We start from the raw sequence: 19,574 nt of genomic DNA on the forward strand, positions 1-19,574 counted from the left end.
TTCAGGAGAGAGTTCAATTCTTGTTTTAATTAACCACCCCGAAATTGCAGAACTTAGGACGGGTTGTTTCACAGAATTTGAACATTTCATCAAGTAGCATAGTTTAAATTCAAGTTTTCTGAAAGTTCTTTTCAAATTCTGTTATTATCTCGCCATGCTCAGTTGTTTCATAATACTTGAAAAATAACAGAACTTGAATAGTATCTTCATTGTTTTGGAATCTATAAACAATAAATTGATATTTAAATATTGAAGACAATATTAGTGATTTTTAAACGAAAATCTGAAACAGAAAAATCAGAAAAGGAAACGGTCACATCTGGGACACGAACCCAGGACCCTTGTCTTTCCGGGACAATGCTCTACCAACTGCGCTAATGGGACCCTATCCTACTCGGTCACTTTTAACTGTATCATACTTCGAATAAGAACTACCAACATTGTCTTCATTTTTTCACCGCACATTTTTTTATTGGCAACTATCTTTATGTATGATCGCAAGAGTCCCAGATGTGACCGTTTCCTTTTCTGATTTTTCTGTTTCAGATTTTCGTTTAAAAATCACTAATATTGTCTTCAATATTTAAATATTACAATTTGAGGTTTTACTCAATAAAGTTATTCCGAAAAAATTAATAAATTGATACTTTGCCGGAATGTACACGAAATCTTCATTATTTTCGAATCTAAAAAGAATTATTTTGTTCGACGGGTTTAATTTAACAACTTTGACTGATTTAATTATAGATAGCTGAGTATTACATTTGATAATTTTACAAAAATATGCATCTTTACTTTATATATTTTCCGGTTACTTTATCGGTAAATTATTACTTGGTTTTATAAGAAAAGCCTGTTTCTTCCAGATCTCTGAAACGAATGAGACAAGCCTGCCAAAATGGCGGGCTGATTCACACAAAGCTCTCTGATGATACATTAGCAAATTAAAAAATAATGGTTTCAATTAATTATGAGCGCGAAAGATATAATGCAATTAATAAAATTAGTTATGCTCAAACAAATGACGGTAAACGCTTTATGTGTAAGCCAGCCTAAACGAAAATAATATTAATTAATACCGATACAAATTCGTTCAGTCATTTAACTTATCTAGGCGATATAAATTTATGATCTTGTTTAAGGAATCAAATGCCAGAACAATAAACATGACTGCATTAAATTAATTGTTTATACCCTTGAGCTGAAATATTACTCAAACTTTAAAGTACATTATTCCTCAATTTATGGCTTACATTTCTCGCGGGTTTGTTAATACATATTTATAATATATGACGTGTAATATCTCGAATACGTATAATAGGGACTTGAATCTAAATTTGGTTGCCGGCTGGTGCCATAAATATGATATTTTATATGCTTTTAATGAACTGGTATTTCGTTCAAAAGTAGAAAAAATCTGGACCCACGCAATACTTTGCCAATGTTAGCAGCGCCAGTTTATGATAATTATATATTAACGCAAAAGCGCTCTACAATGTTGAAAAATAACCAAAAATAAATAGATTTTAAACTCTTAACAAATATAATTAAACGAAATTGGTTTTCACATAAATATGAACGTATGTCAGGTTTAGTTTCAGATTAGTAAGACCAACTATCAAACGTTATTAATTAGCTCAAGATATGATTTTGCACAATACTAAAAAATAAAATTTGTACCATTGAATGAATGTGGATCCAGCACCATAGCCTTAACTTCTGAGCTACCTTTTCTACTTCAGTATTTACGAAAATTTTCTTCTTGAAGACTTGCTATAAATTATTGGCAAATTGTGTTATAATTAATGTCCCCAATAAATTACATAGCTTATTTCAAATTATAGGATTGTGCACGTACGATTCATACAGTTTCATATTTGCAAATTATTAATTAATTAGATGGAAAGTTTGAGGTCCACGAGTAATTGATGTCGGAGATTTCTTGAAATTCCTTTTCCCACAGGTGTGCCGCAGGGCCCCCCATCTGGCCCTGTGCTGACCGAGCAACTCGCCCATTCATTTCGCAACCCTGCTCTTTTTTCTCTTTTAATTCTTCTTTTATTTTATAATTTCTTTGTTTCGTCGGCCGAATTCCTCGACCTGCCACTGACCGTTTAGATAGTCTAATGTTACGTTCACAGCGTGCACCGAAAATATTTTAGATATGCCTATTTCAGATGACGGCGTAACTTGTAGGAAACAAATTAAATATTTAGGTTTATTCAATAACTAATTGATGTGTACCCGGTGTTGCTGGGCGTTACCCTTAGAAGATAGAAATATACCTTTGCTGAATTTTCTGTAGGCCCTTTTAAGTTATAAAATTCCGTTTGACGTAGGTATCTCATAAGGTTTAGGCTGCGTTAGCAATGGAAGCGCCCGAAAATATTTTTTTACGATTTGATTACAGAACATTGACTTTTCTCTACTTTCTATAAATATAATTTGCATGTATTCTGGATTTATTTATATCTCTGGATTTTTCCATTGAAGTTTTTTTTTTTTTTTTTTTTTTTTTAATTTCTTTATTCATAAAAATATATTAGGATACAGGTTTTTTACATGCTTTTCGACTACCACACTAGACACATGTCCGTATTATGGTAGTCGAGTCAATACATAATCATGTATTGTTTCATAGTGCTTTCACACAAAACTAAAACCTAATTACGAGCAATAATTATTTGTTATCCTTTATGCTGTGCATAAAACCTTGTTTTATAAACATTAGTTTATCATTTTAAAAAATACCAAATAGTCTAAACTTAAACATTAGGGTGCACAGTTTACACCCGCGCTGTGCAAGCGGGTTCCCTACAGAGTGTCGGACCATACCCATATAAACCTTTCGGAAGAAATACTCTAAATAGTCTAAATGATAGTAAAAACCCAATCAATATTAGTTGCATAGTTTAGAAGAACTAAACGTACAAACCGAGAGACAGACGCGGATAGCGGCTTTACTTTATACTATTTACAGAATTGTATCTACATCGGTAGAAAGTAAGAACCTGGTTTGTGGAAGTATATAAATTAAAGTTTTGCACTAGGAATAAGATGTGAATTGATACATTATTAGGCTTGTGTAGACACGCATTTATAAACAAATATTGTGGTGCGCTAATTGATAATAACTTCATGCTAAGCAGCGACGAAATGTTGACGAAGAATGGCAAATTTGAAACAAAGGTTATAAATCCTCTTCAACCAAAATACACGTGATCGTTGCTATATTTATAATGATCGAAGTTGAAAAAGGTGGGATTGAATGAAGTTTTCTTTTCGGTAAATATAAACCTATCCAACAAAATAAAATACATTAAAAAAAGTAGGTATTTGAAACCTTCTACATGATTTTTGCGTAGTGTAGATAAGATAACATGTTATTGAAACATTTCTTTGTATTAAACCACGTAGGACAATAGATGTGTTCAGGATGATAGGTCTCCATTCACCATACCAACATAAAACACATTATTTATTTTATAAACACTAAATAAAATTAATTCCTCGTCCATTAAAAGCGGCCGAAATATTCGGTTAGTGCCTTGTTCGTTCGTGATAGTGTCTTATTAGCCGCTCGTTGTCCTAACAAGGGAAGCTGGGAACAGGGCATGGGATATGCCCGCGGCCAGACCGCTACGTGGGGGGCAAGATGATTCCGAGGGTCCCGGGAAACCTAACCGCGGAATAAACTCGAAATTACTCGGATTAATAATAGACTAGTCCGAAGATAAAATTATTAAATATTCAGTGAAGGTACTTCACAATACATTGTTGTTTAAGTTTTAATAAGCCGCACTGCGCTTCTTTCTCCTTCTTTAGCCAACGTTTCGGACAGCATTGCAGTGTCCGTCATCAGAGCAATACAACACCATTAATTTTTTTTATTATTTATCAATATGAAGTTTTTTTACAAAAAAATTTTGACATCTGTCTCACTAGGGTACACCTGTGTCGAGACAGAATTTGTAATCAAGCCGTCAAAAAATGTTTTCGGCTTACCTTGCTAAACCTTATAAAATAATGTATTAAGGAATCTAAATAAATGTGCGCGATGTTATATGTCTATCTCTTGAGGGTAACCCCCAGAAACGACGGGTACACGTCAGCTAGTGATAAATAAAATAGTTCTGTCGTTAAATTGTGGGGAGAATTTCACAGGGTACAGTAAAAATAAAAGCAATTGGTAATAAAATTTAATTATAGCACCTATGTAGAAATAATATAAAAAATATCGTTTGTAAGTGGCTTCATCACAGTTTGGTAATTCCTTCACAGGTAAAACAGTTGTCATGTTTAATAAAAATTAAACTACTGAAATTTTTCATAAATAAACCATTCTTAAGAATTTAATAATAATAATACTATATAAAATAAAAAAAACCTAATATTAATTTTTTTTTTAATTGAGGGGGGTTATATTGGAGCCATCCGCAGAATGTCTTTTACAATAATATTAAAGATACGATATCCCGAAAATTTTCAAAATATTATGAACATTGTATTGTGTTGTAAAAAAAATACGACCAATTCTAATGTAGAGATTCAAAGATAATGTAAAGCCAATGACAGCGTTATTTAGAAAATCTTTGCAGGTTTCCTTTTTTGATTAATTTTTATTTAATCAATTGATGGTTAGTTCAAACTAACTGATTTATTAATTAAACACAAATAATTATCGAAACTATTTGGGATCGGGCCGTAAACAATAACACTCCTTACGTGAATGGCGATAAGGTTTAAATTCCCGCGAAACACCAGCCGCCTGTATTAATTGATGCGAGGAAAAAAATATCGCCAAAAAGTTTGTTTTATTTTATTTTGCGAAGTTCGGGCACATACATATATTTAAATATTTTACAATTTTTTTCTAAAGAAATCTAAATTTTTTTCTAAATAGGAGATTTTGAACTTTAAAGCAGTTTTTATAGAACTAATACTTTATTGGTTTCTGGGTTTATGAAAGTCTTACCAAAAAAATGCTCGATTATTTCAGAGGCCAAGATGTGTTTTAGCCGCAGAATTTAATTAAAGCATTTATAATTTATAAGCAATCAATTTTTCAAACAAAAACACACTATTTTGCATTGCTTCATAATGTTTCATCTTAAACTATTTAAGATATCAAATAAAAATTGCTCAGTGTATGTTAGGATATTAAAATAATACATTTCTTAATTTACCAGAACCCAAATATATTATTATTATTGTTTATATTATGTTAAAATAAAAGTTTATACAAACACATTATTAAAAACATATATAATAGAGCGAATGATGAATTCCATGTTATGATCTGTCTTGGCAATATAAGGTAAATTATTGCATATTATGTTTCAAGTTTTACACGTCCTGCTAGATTGTTAATATGTTTACATAAATATTATATCAGTGTTTATTTAATATGAATAAAATAATAATATGTCATATTGCTAACAATTTCACACCCATTAATCAATATTACCCATGAATAATTGCACATAATATTATTCTATGGTATTGCTCGATGAGTTGGTAATTGCAATTTTATAATTACTTGGAGTTAATTAGGTTTTGAACAGGGTTTCATGAAAATTTGTGTAAAATAGTATATTATAAAAACATTCAATTTTATAAACGGGTTTTCAGGGTCAAGTGTAAAAACTTCGGCAGGTGATAAACATGATGGTAGAAGTAAAAAAGATTAAAAAAAACTTTTTTCGAAATTCCGTTGTTTTTTCCCACACAAAAATAGTTTTTTCACAGGGAATATTATTTTCCCCATGCAAACAATTCAAATTTTGTACCGGAGAACTACCTTAAAGTGAATAAATTTATGAAAAAGCTATTTTTCTTTCTTCTACTTGTATTTACTATCATGTAGAATCACCTTTCGAAGTTTGTGCACTTTACTCCCGTACACCCTGTTTATAAAATTGAATGTTTTTACAGTATACTATTTTATACAAATTGACATAAAACCATGTTCAAAACCTTATAAACTCCTTTTAAACCCAGAATCCCTCATTAGTCATACCAGGATTATGCCTCAATCCACTCGGCCATTGTGACCTAATTTTTTTAATGTAATTTTTGTCGATCTCATATTTCAAATTCAAAATTTACAATATTGTCTTCACTAATTTTTCCCGTATTTTTAACCCAGTTGCGACAGTTTTTTTTTAAATTTTTCTGTGTTGTTCTGTTTTAATGATTCGCTTAGATTTATTAGAATTGTCTTCTTTGTAAATGATGTACAGGGTGTCCGGAAGTAATAGGCAAAAGTGAATTTGCACGACCAGAGAAAGTGTTTCAATGCATACTTCATCCGTAATATAAATATTAGAAATTAAGTAATGCGGCACCAAATGGACGTGTTTGTTGCAGTTGCAGAATCCTCAATGTGAATTCCAAGTCATATAGCGAATAGCGAGGGGTATTATTTGATTAAGTGATTATTCAACAGAGACACGAACAATAATTGTGGCTGTTCTGTTCTCTATGTAAATTTATTAGCAAACCAATAAATAATGCTAAACAACTCTGATACGTAAAACTCAAAACAGATAAATCAAGCTCAGTGAAAGATAAGATATTATTTTAAAGTGTTACATCACAAAAATCCTAAAAGGTATCGCGGATTGGAAGAAATGATTCAGTGAATATTCCGACCAAAAATATAGCGCGACAGATTTTTCCGCACAAGATGATTCTAAATATGTAAAACTTCGAATAAAGATAAAGATTGCATATTATTGGGCAAATGAAAACGAGCACAGATCATTCCGCACAAAACTATTTACAATTTTCAAATAATATTTTTTTTTAAGGTGTATATTTTTTTTGTCATAATTGTAAATAAATATATCTAACAATAACTGTGAAGTTACTTAAATAGTAGAAGTTGTCTTTTTATACATTAAATTTTGTGAATTCACGGATGGTTCTGCATTTTAAACTCACAATCATACGGGCATGTGTCTAGATTGATGGTAGAAAATCATGTTTTTTGAAATTGAAATTTTGTACAAAAACATTTATATGAATAAAGATAATTATTTAAAAATTACATGGCGGTCGGCTATACCTAAATAATTTTTCTTTACCGAACCCAACCTTACCTAACCTTACCTAAAATATGTAACCTACTCTACATACCCAATCCATTTAAATACCATTTTGATGAGTGCACTATTTCTTTAAGCTTTTTATTTTAGCCCCCGTGCATAACAAAATGAACAATTTAATTAATGAATGAGTTTTCTAATGTTCGCAATAATCCGTATCCGGAGTAATCTGTGCGCAATATTCATGATCGTAATAGTCGTGATCGGAATAATCCTAGCATCGGAAACACAAGCCTCAGGGATAACAGGGCACTTAGTAAATTGAACTATAATAATTGCAATCTAAATGTGTGCCATCAGGATCCATGACACTATCATGTTTTCGGACTAAAGTGTGGAATTAAGAATAATAGGTAAACACATTGGCGACATTCTTCCGATGCTCATAACACGGTTGCAAGTTATGGGACATGTCATTGGGTTTACTGCTTGACATTTCAAATCTATCGGAGTGTGACGTTTGGATTAGCATAACTCCATTTATTTGACATCTCACAACTTGGTATTCAAAATGAGCAACTTGCAATATGATTAATTAATTTTTTTTAAACTTTTTAGTCGGACTTTGAAAACCGCTGCAATTTAAACATTTTAAATTCTTTCCGACTTAGGAAATTTGAGCGAGTTTTATTAATTAAGCCCCAGTTATCTACAGATTGATCCCTTGGAAAAAGAAAGTTCCATATGACAAGCACTGTAATGCGATAATTGGCTCAAGGGAGATGGAAACTTGTTATTCCAAGCGGTCGAGATGTCAAATTACGTAGGTAACTGAAATCTAGTTGTATTGTTTTAAATTCAGCTTTAATCAATTACATATCACACGGTTCATTTATATAAAAAATAATATAATTAAACTTGTGATAATTATAGCAGTTTCTTTGAATATCATTAACTATCAGTCTGTAATTTTGTGAAAACAACCTGTTCTCAAATCAAATTCACTGTCATTTTTAAAATGTCAATCATAATTTTCAAGTAACCCATAAAAGTCATGGATCCTAATGAAAAAGTAGACCTAAACGTCACTTTTTGGTTTTATAACTCCAGCAATTCTATAATGTTAATTTTTATTCTATAACGTATGATTTATCTACAAAATTCTAAACGGGTATATTAAGTGTTATATTATTAGATCTGTATTGGGTAAGGCACACTGTTGGAATAATTTTAAGAACATGACCACTAATACTAAATTACAGTGTTTAAGTTTGTAATAGTAAAGCACACTTGAAGAGGAATGACACTAAACTACGCTATATATATGCTATGTTATTATTATTATTAAGTAGTTAGAAAAATGTGTAACGTTTCCACTGACGAAAATTCTCAAACAGTCAATTTTTAAATTCTATGAAAAATGTTCCAAAATGTTTATAATTCAGATCAGTTAGAAAATGTGTAGAGAAGGCGATTTCTAACATTTTACACAAAATTCCAGTAGGTATTTTATATAGAACTTAAAATCTTACAGTCAAAGACATATTTTCTGTGGAAACTTTGTACATTTTCGAAACTACCTATATAGAATTTACAGTAGTTAATCATTTGTAGTATTTCTTGCGTTAGCAAACTGATAAGCGTTTACTTTTGGGCGATGACAGTTAAAACGAAATAATGTACCTACGTGAAAATAATTCCGTTGTACATAACAAAAAGGTTTTTTTTCACATGTTTTATATGTTTTTCAAATATTTTTCATGTTTTTTCATAAATACTTTTATATATTTTTCAAATACTTGTCATGTACTTACATAAATAATTTTATAACTTTTTGATCCACCTGATGTAAAAACGCGTAGCTGTGTAATTTTTTGATGTGTTTTTTTAGCTTATTCAGAATGCACGCAAGATGCCCATTTTTCACATAAATAATGAAAACGAACAAACGTCAGTGAAATATGATAAATGTCAGTCTAAATGACCATTTCTATTGCTTAATTATTTTTAAGGAATATCTGCATAAGTGTTTGCCACCATTATTATTACGGCTTTGTTTTTTCGAAATTTTTATGTCTATGGTAATTTATGTCACATTCCTACCAGTGAACACATTGGCCACTGGACAGATTCTACCAAGAAGTGTGATCCACACCGATTTGAAAGCAAACTGAAGTCAACAGTTAAGACAAGTATTTTCGACTCCTAGGCCCCAGACTGGGAAGTGAAAATAATTATCTGTTCAAGTCTAGTTAGTACACAGAGAAAACTTAGTGATATAAAATATATATATATAATTTATTAGGGATCTCTTCAAATTATTCGTGATCCTGTTAAAAACGGGACTGCAGGCCCTTAACATATGAATTTATAGGTTTCAAGTAGATCATGTATTATTGCGACGTCGGAACGCGTGTTCATAAATATCATTATATTTTCAAATTTCTTCATAATATATTAACAGGGGAAATACAGATGCATGAACACGTGTTCCAACGTATTCTGAAAGCACTAAAATATATATTTTATATCAGTAAGTTTTCTCCGTGCACTGGGGAAAATCAGCATTCAGTATCAAAACGTTGCTTGAAATGGCTTTAACTATGTTTGGTGACCAGATCTGAAAACTCAAGTTCTTCAACTCAACCTTCCCTTTCCCCATCTCCTTCCCTTCAGCAACACAATATACCCCAATTAGGGGTAACATAACCTTATTGTCTTCAAACATTTGGGACTGTTGTGTGGTCTTCACATTATTTTTTTAGTACAGGAAACTAGCTAAAGTTCCTGTACAGAGTTTTTAGAATCAGATGAAGACAGTGACCTTCATCTTGTTTTGAAGGTTAAGATTGAAACTGAAGATGAAAACTGTAGATTTGCATATACATCACAACCCGCCAAGGAACTCTTTTAAAATAAATAGATATATTTTTTTTTTTTATATAAATTATACGCCCATGTGGGATTTTATAAACATGTACACAATAATTCAGTGAAACAGTAATCGAAAGTAAAATTTTCCTTTAAAATTAAATAAAACCTATGCAGAAGAAAAGTATTATGCTAACCTTAATTGCAATTATTACTGAGATATGTTATTATAGCCTTCTTGTAACTATTTATTTATTTATTTTAATATTACATTTAGTTACAATAGTGACGTATTGCCCGTCTCACTAGGTGTGTAACGCCTGTGTTGAGATGGCAATTTACATAGTGGTTGTTAACTCGGTTTTAGATTATACAATATGTGAAAATGTCAGATAAAATAAAATCAGTTTTTTTTGTTTATTATATATAATAATATTTTTTTGTACTATATTCTATGAAGTTGAACACTTTCTGTAAAATTTCTGCAACTGCATGCAATCTAGGTACAAGCGAGTAACTAAATAACTCAATATAATTGTTGAAATTAAAAAAAAAATCGATCGAGGCGTTCTAGTTGGTAGATTGAAGGTGATTAGACTCAATAAATCAGGGCTGTCTATAATTCCATCAATATTTTTTAAAATAAAAGTGAAATCCCAAACAATCTGATATTCAAAATGTTTAATCAATATCACCAAAGAAAATAAAATTGATCTTACTTTGGGCACATGGATACGTCCAATTCACATTTCTATCGGTTCATCTGTTCAGTGCTAAACACGGACTTGGAAACTGGCTCCGGTAAGAACTGTCGCGGAATGTTAGAATCCGAATATAATTAATAAAATATGTAAGACCGCTTTTTTAAATATGTTCACTTGTTAAATGGCAGTGTCAATTCCCATACTGCAATAAATTTTTTTAAATATGAGTAAAGTGTTTGGGAAATCCTCATAGGAATTAAATACAAAACAACCTTCGCTGTATTTGACAGTCTTACAAGTGATTTGAAAAGAGAAGTGATATAATACATTTCCCAAGAATGATAAATGGCGTTGTGTTATTTTAATTTTAATTTGTTACCTTGTTTTATTTATTGCTAGTGGTTAGGTTAGGTTAGGTTCCGGCTTCGCTTAAGAACCAAGTTTCAACATTCCTTTTTTCCAAGTGTTGAACAATAATAATCATATTGATAAATTAATAAAACCTACTGCATCTTGTCTTTGATCGTTAATTGAATATTTTAAAGCTCATAGCTCATGATAGAAATTCACGTTGACAGTTGAAAAAAAGTTGAGTTGACCTACAATTTAAGATAGAAAAAAAACTGCAATTTTCACAACACAAGGGCTCACTGATTTTCTGCTTTATTTACAGGAGTCTTAGTTATGTATTTTGTTCTTGTATCTATACTTAATTTCTAAGCGAAAAAATTCTGTCCTATATGTACTCGTATACACCTATTGAAAGCTGAATTTTCAGACCTAGCAAGGGTAATTTAGAATTACGTTCTCATTTCAGACAAAACAAAACAATTCAATCCTCGAGGGTTACAAATAATATTATATTATAAATAAATAAAAACATTTTCTCATCAAATCTAACCTAAGCTGACCTAAACTGACCTAATCCTAAGCTAAACTATTATTTTATCATGGTTGTTTTACGAAGCCGGCAAAACGTCAGCTAGAGTATGAAAAACGGGTTATTAATAAAAGACATTTGAACCTTTTTCTAGTTTCTGCGTGTTTTCGTAACAAGCGTGTTCGTTATAACCAATTCCAACTGTGGGTACTTATCTATTTATATTCATAAATATATTTTATAAGTATGTATTTGTTGTTTCCAGGCTGCCACATAAACGGTCAGAAGGTGTCCGAGGGGCGCGACGCCACCCTGTGGGAGGACCCCTGCCTGAACTGCCACTGCTCCAAGGGCAAGCTGACGTGCGCCAAGCGTGCCTGCCCCGTGCTGCCGTGTCCACTCGCGCTGCAGAAGACCGTGCCCGGCCGCTGCTGCCCCATCTGTGGGGAGGGGAGACCTGCCAAGCTACTGTTTCCAGGTCAGTAACAACATACGACATACAACATATAATACACAATATACAACATACGATATTCAACATACAACACACAACGTACAACACACAACGTAAAACACACAACATACAACACACAACATACAACAACATACAACGTACAATGTACAACATATATGCAGCATCTGACTTAGGTAATAGGTACAAAAACGTACAAAATACAAGGTACAACATATATGCAACACGTGGTGTAGGAATTAGGTACATCACACGACAGCATGACAAAGGTTCTCCTAATTTGATCAAAAGCTGAAACGGGAAGAGAATCGCTATTAATTTAACGAGAACCGTTCATATGTTTAAAATTAAAATGGTAGCGTGAAAACGATAACAATGGTTTAGGTATTTATTTTATGATAATACTGTAATAATAAATGTAAAAAAATATGAAAGATTTATTTTCACCACTAAGATTATTCATTATTGCCATCTGTGTTGTATGATGGAAAACACAAAGAACGCGTCCTTTAAATGTTGTGGCTTGCGTCTCGGCTAAACAATTTTTTTTTTTTCATAGATGGTGCTATTTATAACATAATGACCAAGTAGTTATAATCATTACATTTTTTATGTAAATTATTATAATGGTTTCGGACACAGGGTAATAAATAAAATAGATTTACAAACTAGTCTTTAATCTGCAATAATTTTTTGTATTTACTAAAAACAGAATAGGTTAAGTTTATTATTTTTCTTCACTTTCTTCAATGTTGTGTTTTGTCATAGGACCGTTGTACTTGAATAAAAATATGCATGTTGATTTTTTTAACGTTTAACATATATTTTCTAATTTCCAGACCATACCCCCAACAAGCCTTGCATCCTGGGCAAGGATTACCATTCGCACGGCAAGGCGTTCGTGCTGGACCGCTGCACGCACTGCTCCTGCGCCAACGGCACCACGGTCTGCAGCCGCACCTCTTGCCCGGTTCTGGAGTGCGCCCCGCAGCACCAGCGCACTACCCCAGGCGAGTGCTGCCCCCATTGCCCCCCCGTAGAGGAGGTGCGCACAACTTGTACCACGGGCGGGAAGACATATGAGGTGAGTGTTTGTACTTGTTTGTCTATTTATTGAGACCACCATTGGCAAATTAATAGAAAAAAAGGCTTAGTAAGATGAAGAAATCCACCTAAAACACACAACTGTCCCCACTGTACCCACGTGGAGGAGGTGCACAACACTTTCACCACGGGCGGCAATACTTATGAGGTGAATGTTTGTGTATTCATTTAAACTATCATTGGCAATAATTAATTAACCACCACTCTTGAACGACAGAGTAGATATGTTTAAAAAATTATTTCTCTGAATATAAAAAGCTATTCTGCGGTTACTTCATTATATGGTAGATTATATACTATTTTTACACATTTTCAGATAAGACAGTTCAATTTGAAATATAACAGAAAAGGTAATTTTGTAAAAAACATGTAAGTTATGACGAAAATAGAATCAGATGGCACACGGCGAAAATTTTGCATCGGCACACCAAGGGTTCAATATGTTAGAATCAATCTGAAATCAATTGCTTAGGGCCGGTATTTCATTTTATTTTTAAACTCAGCTTGAGAAATATTTACGTTTGTCATGTTGCTATCTGGAAGAAATCTTGACAGCCGAATCCAACTTATAACATTCTTGAGTACGCTGAAATACCGAGCCTTAGAATAACAAAGTTCTACCCTTGACAAATTATGGTATATTATAATTCCAATTTTGAAAAAAATATTAAAAATAATTTTCCCTTAAAATATATTGTTATAATAGGCAGGTACTTTATTGCTTGTCTGATTTTTTTCACTCAACCAGTTTGAGTTTTGAAAATGAAACTTAAATTCAAACGAATCCAAGTTCTAAAGTTCATTGAACCACAGTTACAGACACTCAACAGAAATTAGTATTTTTAAGCCTTATTATCATGTTTCCCTACACAATATGTTAATAAATATTTCATTAATAAATTCTGGTTACTTGTTTCAGAGTTTAGTCATATTATATAGTGAAAATTTTCCAATGTGTTCCTTTGAAACATTCTCTAATTTGTTGTAGGATAAAATCATGTCTCTTTTATGATATTTACTAGTTATTATTTTGGCAGTATATAATTATATAAAATATAAAGTCTTTTTTAAAATTTCAGGATGGCAAAGCATGGCGCCTCGATGAATGTACTTCTTGCATGTGCCATCGGGGAGACCCAACGTGCGCCATGGAGAAGTGTCCTCCACTGACTTGCTCTTCTGGATTCCGGAGGGAGAGGCAACCCGGACAGTGCTGCCATCGCTGCGTTGAGAGTGATGGCGTCTGCACTGTCTTCGGAGATCCTCATTACAAAACCTTTGACGGCAAGTTCTACAGCTTTCAAGGATCCTGCAAGTATCAGCTGGCTTCTGACTGCGTCAATCACTCATTTTCAATCAGAGCCACTAACGACGGAAGAAACACAAAGTTTTCATCCTGGACAAAAACTATCTCACTGAAGATCGGAGATGTCAAAATAAATCTTGGAAGAAAACTAAGAGTCAAAGTTAACGGAACGAGAGTCGAACTCCCGCACGATGTACCGGGAAATGTCGCCCACATTGAAAAAAAAGATGACAGTATTTACGTCAGCACCGAAATTGGAGTGAAACTAACCTGGGACGGTTCCGGATTCCTCGAAGTTGCCGCACCCACGTCTTACAAAAATAAGCTATGCGGATTGTGCGGAAACTTCAACAGTATAGTGAGGGATGATCTTAAGATGAGGAACGGAGTCATCCTGAAGGAAGTGAACAGAGAAGATGTGTGGAAGTTTGGAAACTCCTGGCGAGTGGGCGGGAAGAAAGCCTGCTCCAGGAAGTCGGAGAACATGTTAAGAGAAAAGCCTTGCAGCAAGAAAGTGAAAAAAGTAGCGAGCAGGCTGTGTAGATTCTTTAATAAGTCAGAGTCGTTTTTGTCCTGTCGGCACAAGTTGAATCCTCACAATTATTACGAGGCCTGTATAATGGATATGTGCGAGTGTCCCACGCCGAACTGTTACTGCGAGGCATTCAGTGCGTACGCGCGGGAGTGCAAGCGGCTGGGGGGCTCCCCGGGGGACTGGCAGAGGGAGACGCGGTGCGGGCAAGCGGGAGTGAAGGCGGGCGCGGGCGCGCAGGGCCGGGGGCCGCCCCGCAGGCAGCGCCACCGCACCTCCCTGCGCCCCCCCCACAACCCCTTTAGCTCTCCGCTGGAGTCCATTCCCCGTCCCCCGCCTGGAAGAGCGCGACCCCCTCCCCCCATACTGCACTAGTCAAATTTGCATCATGTGCAAATAAAGGTATGTTTCAGACCGTATTCATTCTTATTCTTATATTACACAAAAACTTAACCACTGAGAATGAAGAAGATGTTTTTGTATTAATTTAAAGCTGTTGATTAGGTACTTATATTCTGGAAAAAAACTTATTTTTATTAGCATGATCAAAATATGAAAAAAATTGACATCAATCTTTCAAAGTTAGTTGCATTTTAATAATTTGTGTAAATTTACAAAATATCAATATTTTGTTGAATGATTACATAGAGTTCTAATAAAGTACCCTTTCAACGTTGAAATTTATTTAATTGATTAAATATTTTATTATCTTTCTTCTAAAGATATTTTAGGGTTGTATGGTATTTAAGAACCTGTTAACTGTGACATTTTTTAACAATAACCTGTATTTTTGTTTCAGTATTATCACACGGGATAGAATCTCTCACAGGATTAAGGAGAAGTGATAACTCTTCTAAATAATATAATTAAGTAATTACGAAGCAACAGTATTTTATTTGAATTTGACCAAGGCATGATGGAAGTTGGCTTTACAACACAGATAAACCAAGGCATGGAGGGGAGTTGGCTTTACAACGCGGATAAACCAAGGCATGGAGGGGAATTGGCTTTACAACGCGGATAAACCAAGGCATGGAGAGGAGTTGGCTTTACAACGCGGATAAACCAAGGCATGGAGGGGAATTGGCTTTACAACGCGGATAAACCAAGGCATGGAGGGGAGTTGGCTTTACAACGCGGATAAACCAAGGCATGGAGGGGAGTTGGCTTTTCAACTCGGATAAACAATTGACTGGTGATAATTTTTTTAAAGAGACATTAGGGATAAGTTTGTTTATATATTATTTTTATGTCATTTTGTACAATTTAGTTAATTTAATAATTTAATACTTTTCTGTTACATAATTTAGGATAATAATATTTTAGAAAAATTATGTATTGTTAAAACCTAACAACGTAAAGACATGACAATTTTTTAAATTGGTATCTGGATTTTTTTACTCTTTTATATATGATTTTTCACCTTGGAATCCTATTTATTAAATTATTTTGTATCTTTATTGTTATTCTAGGTGCCCTAGATTTATTCAAAAGCAATTTGTTTGAAATCATCTTTAAATATTAACGGTTAGCGCATATTTATAGACATAATAAGATACATATTTAAATTAAAACTTATGTTACAATGTGTATGCTACCATTCTCACAATGTATATTTAAAATAATCATTTAAAAAGTTCTTTGATGCAAATATATAAAACATCTGACAGAACTAGTTTTGTTAATTGATCTCATTCAATGTGGAATTTTGAAGTTGAATTATGTAATACCTAGAATATAATGAAATAGTTCATTGACGCGATAAATGTTTGCCCCTTGGACATATTTATTGAATAAAAAATATACCTACATATAAAACATAGGTACTATTATATAATATATACTAAACGAGAACAGAAATTAAATATCCTTCAACTTGATGATCCCGCTGTGGTTTATGCTTAAATTTTCTAAATCTGCTTTATCTTATCCTGGCATAATATTAAATATATAATGGCATTCCATTAATTCAATATTATTATAAATTGTGTGAGAAGTACACAGAGATTATGTTTGAAAATGTAAACAACAATCATATTGTCTGACAGTTGAACAGAATCAAGATATTTATTTTAGACAGAATGCATTTTATAAAAGCAATTTTAGGAAGTTATAAAATATTTACATAGTTCCTACTGAGTGAATATCATGAGTTTTAACAAAATTATGAAAAAAATATATGTTATCATTTATAATAAAATCAATACTGCATCCCACATAATATATACATTCTAAATAAGCACTTCCAAATTAAATGCTTTTATAAAATTTATGTGGTTTGTGTTATCACCAGGAAAATAAGAAATATATGAAAGTATAGGAACATAATAGCAAAGTGTAAAATCTCTCTATGTAGGCATAGGTGCAAAGTGTAAAAAAAGAATATGGAATAAAGGAAATGAATATTTTATTGCAATGGTGTACCTATGCAAGGTGTTGGAAAATATGAATTATTATAGCAAGATACTTCCTTTGATGAAAAAAATCCTTGAGATTACAGTGTTATTATTTGGTACTGGAAAAATGTATTAAATTTTCATTCTTTCTTTGAATTAAAGAATTCATTGAAATAAAGCTACGAACAATACAATTTGAATGTAGGCTTAAACTTGCTTGTGCCTACTTGTTGATCTAATTCTTTATTATTGTTACAAAAAGTACCTACACAGTAATAATAAACGGAAAAAAAAATTATATTAAAGAAGATATTAGAGTTTATTTAAAAATCGAACTTAATAATGTTCTTATTGTAATATAATAGCTAAAATTCCAAAAGCATGGAAATTAATTCGGGTACATATTTATAAATCAAATATGAATACTTTACTTAATCTGATACATTCAGAAGTATTAAATTTAATTTACATCAAGAATCGAAGAACAAAAAAAGATGTAAGTTCTCTGAATGAATTGCAAATCAATGCAACAACTAATGTATGTCTGTTTTAGTCTGTATTGAAGGTTTGTTTGAGGATGAACTAAGGTAACTAGGTACTCATCTCAATAACGATAATATTACATATATGACATGTAGTCTAGTATTATTACTCATACCTATTAGAAATAAGGCTTTCAATGTTGTGTTAAGCAACTGTGGGAGGTCAAACATTCTGCATTCATTTCAATGTGGCCAAAGTGAAAATGCATATAAAACAAAATATAATGCCAAAGACCTTAGTCAAATGTTGCCATGCAAATTCTGGATTGGAGGTAATCCTTTCTTTCAATCTATACTCCTAGGTTCAGTTGTTTTGCAAAAATTCTTTGTTACAAAGTCATCAAATAGCTGTTCAGGGCCATTTTATGTTTTTACATTTGAAAGTCCCCTTTTAGCGCTGATTCTTTCAGCTTTTGTCAAATTGTATTCAGCTGACAAGCTTCACAACATAAACATTGTCCTCATCTGCTGATCGTAATATGTTCAGAAGCTGAATCGGAATTTAACGGGGTCCTTTCAACTGTCAAAAAACAAAATGACGCTGAATGACCATTTGACGACAATGTTACATTTGAATTTTTGTGAAACGACCCGCTCTTAACAAAGCTAGTTAAAGTCGTTTTCAAAAGGATTTAATATAATTCATTAAAAATAAATATTTTTTTACCATTCTGTTTTAAAAAAATTTTGTCCTTAAAGTACGCTAGAAAGGGATTATTAATTTGGTTACAAATGGTTAAACCGGTTATTGTTAATGAAGGTTGGTTTAAAATTTTGTAGTGTATATCACGCAGAACCATCATAACCATTCATCATGGTAACATTTATTCTATTTAAAAAATACAAATAAAGGATCTCTCAATTTAAAAATGTGCACTATCAGATGCTTTGTGATAATTTATTCATACTGAGAAATGAATCACGCCACTGCAAGTATGTTTGACCTTTTCACGGTTCGCTCCCAATGAAAAGATAATATTATAAATATAAATAAATTATGTGAAAGTTAACCGATTTGGTTAATTCGCATTCCTTCAGATTTGGACGAGCTTTCAAGTCCAAGTAGCTATAAGTTCTTTGGGACATTGTAAATATTTTTGTCTACAATGTAAATGGATAATTCAGCTTTTACTAGTAGCTCTTCTTTTAGTGAATTTGTTCCTGCCATGTAACATTCATGCAATGTCCATAATCTCATTAAAATATTAATCGATTGTCAGAATTGCTGTATTTATGGCACTATTTACAAAGTTTGTTAATGCACAAAACAAAATAAATCAACGAATTTATTCAGGATATTATGAATAAACAAATGATCCTGCAAAATAGTTTTATTGCACTAAATCCTTTCAATATCACAATTTGACTTCTTTTTATAGTTATACTTATGTGTGGAAAGTTAGGCTCCTTGACTCTGGCTCCCGGACCCCTGGTTTATAAAGTTCTTAACCGGGCACAAAAACGGTGACATACAAATTATCTAATTATTATTATTATTACTATCCAGTGAGAAATAAAGATATACTTATTCCATGAAGGCAACTCTCAACTTTCAAGAGCACATTTCCCGAGAAAAAGATTTGTTGATAAACAACCATATTGAACAATGTGAAAACTACATACATTACAGCACCCTTGATGTGATTTTTCACAAAAACGGCTCTGTACAAGTTATCCAATTATTATTATTAATAACTAGCTGTACCCCGCCACGCGTT

The 19,574-nt window shown here is 32.5% G+C and overlaps 1 protein-coding gene across 4 annotated transcripts in view; it reads left to right on the top strand.

The window, feature by feature from the left end:
- The window catches only part of cv-2 (crosveinless 2-secreting protein), a 206,171-nt gene extending 187,025 nt beyond the window's left edge, over nucleotides 1-19,146 (top strand). For all 4 annotated transcript variants that reach the window (XM_089634115.1, XM_089634118.1, XM_089634116.1 and 1 more), the window contains 4 exons: nucleotides 11,770-11,982; nucleotides 12,816-13,060; nucleotides 14,160-15,320; nucleotides 15,718-19,146. In XM_089634115.1, coding sequence (XP_089490241.1) covers nucleotides 11,770-11,982; nucleotides 12,816-13,060; nucleotides 14,160-15,293 — 1,592 coding nt within the window. In that variant the 3' untranslated portion in view covers nucleotides 15,294-15,320; nucleotides 15,718-19,146. The remainder of the gene's footprint in view (nucleotides 1-11,769; nucleotides 11,983-12,815; nucleotides 13,061-14,159; nucleotides 15,321-15,717) is intronic.
- Nucleotides 19,147-19,574: the final 428 nt, after the last annotated feature.

The sequence above is a fragment of the Hesperophylax consimilis genome, chromosome 8, assembly GCF_061612785.1.
Source record: "Hesperophylax consimilis isolate HC1 chromosome 8, BYU_Hcon_1.0, whole genome shotgun sequence".
Lineage (NCBI taxonomy): Eukaryota > Metazoa > Arthropoda > Insecta > Trichoptera > Limnephilidae > Hesperophylax > Hesperophylax consimilis.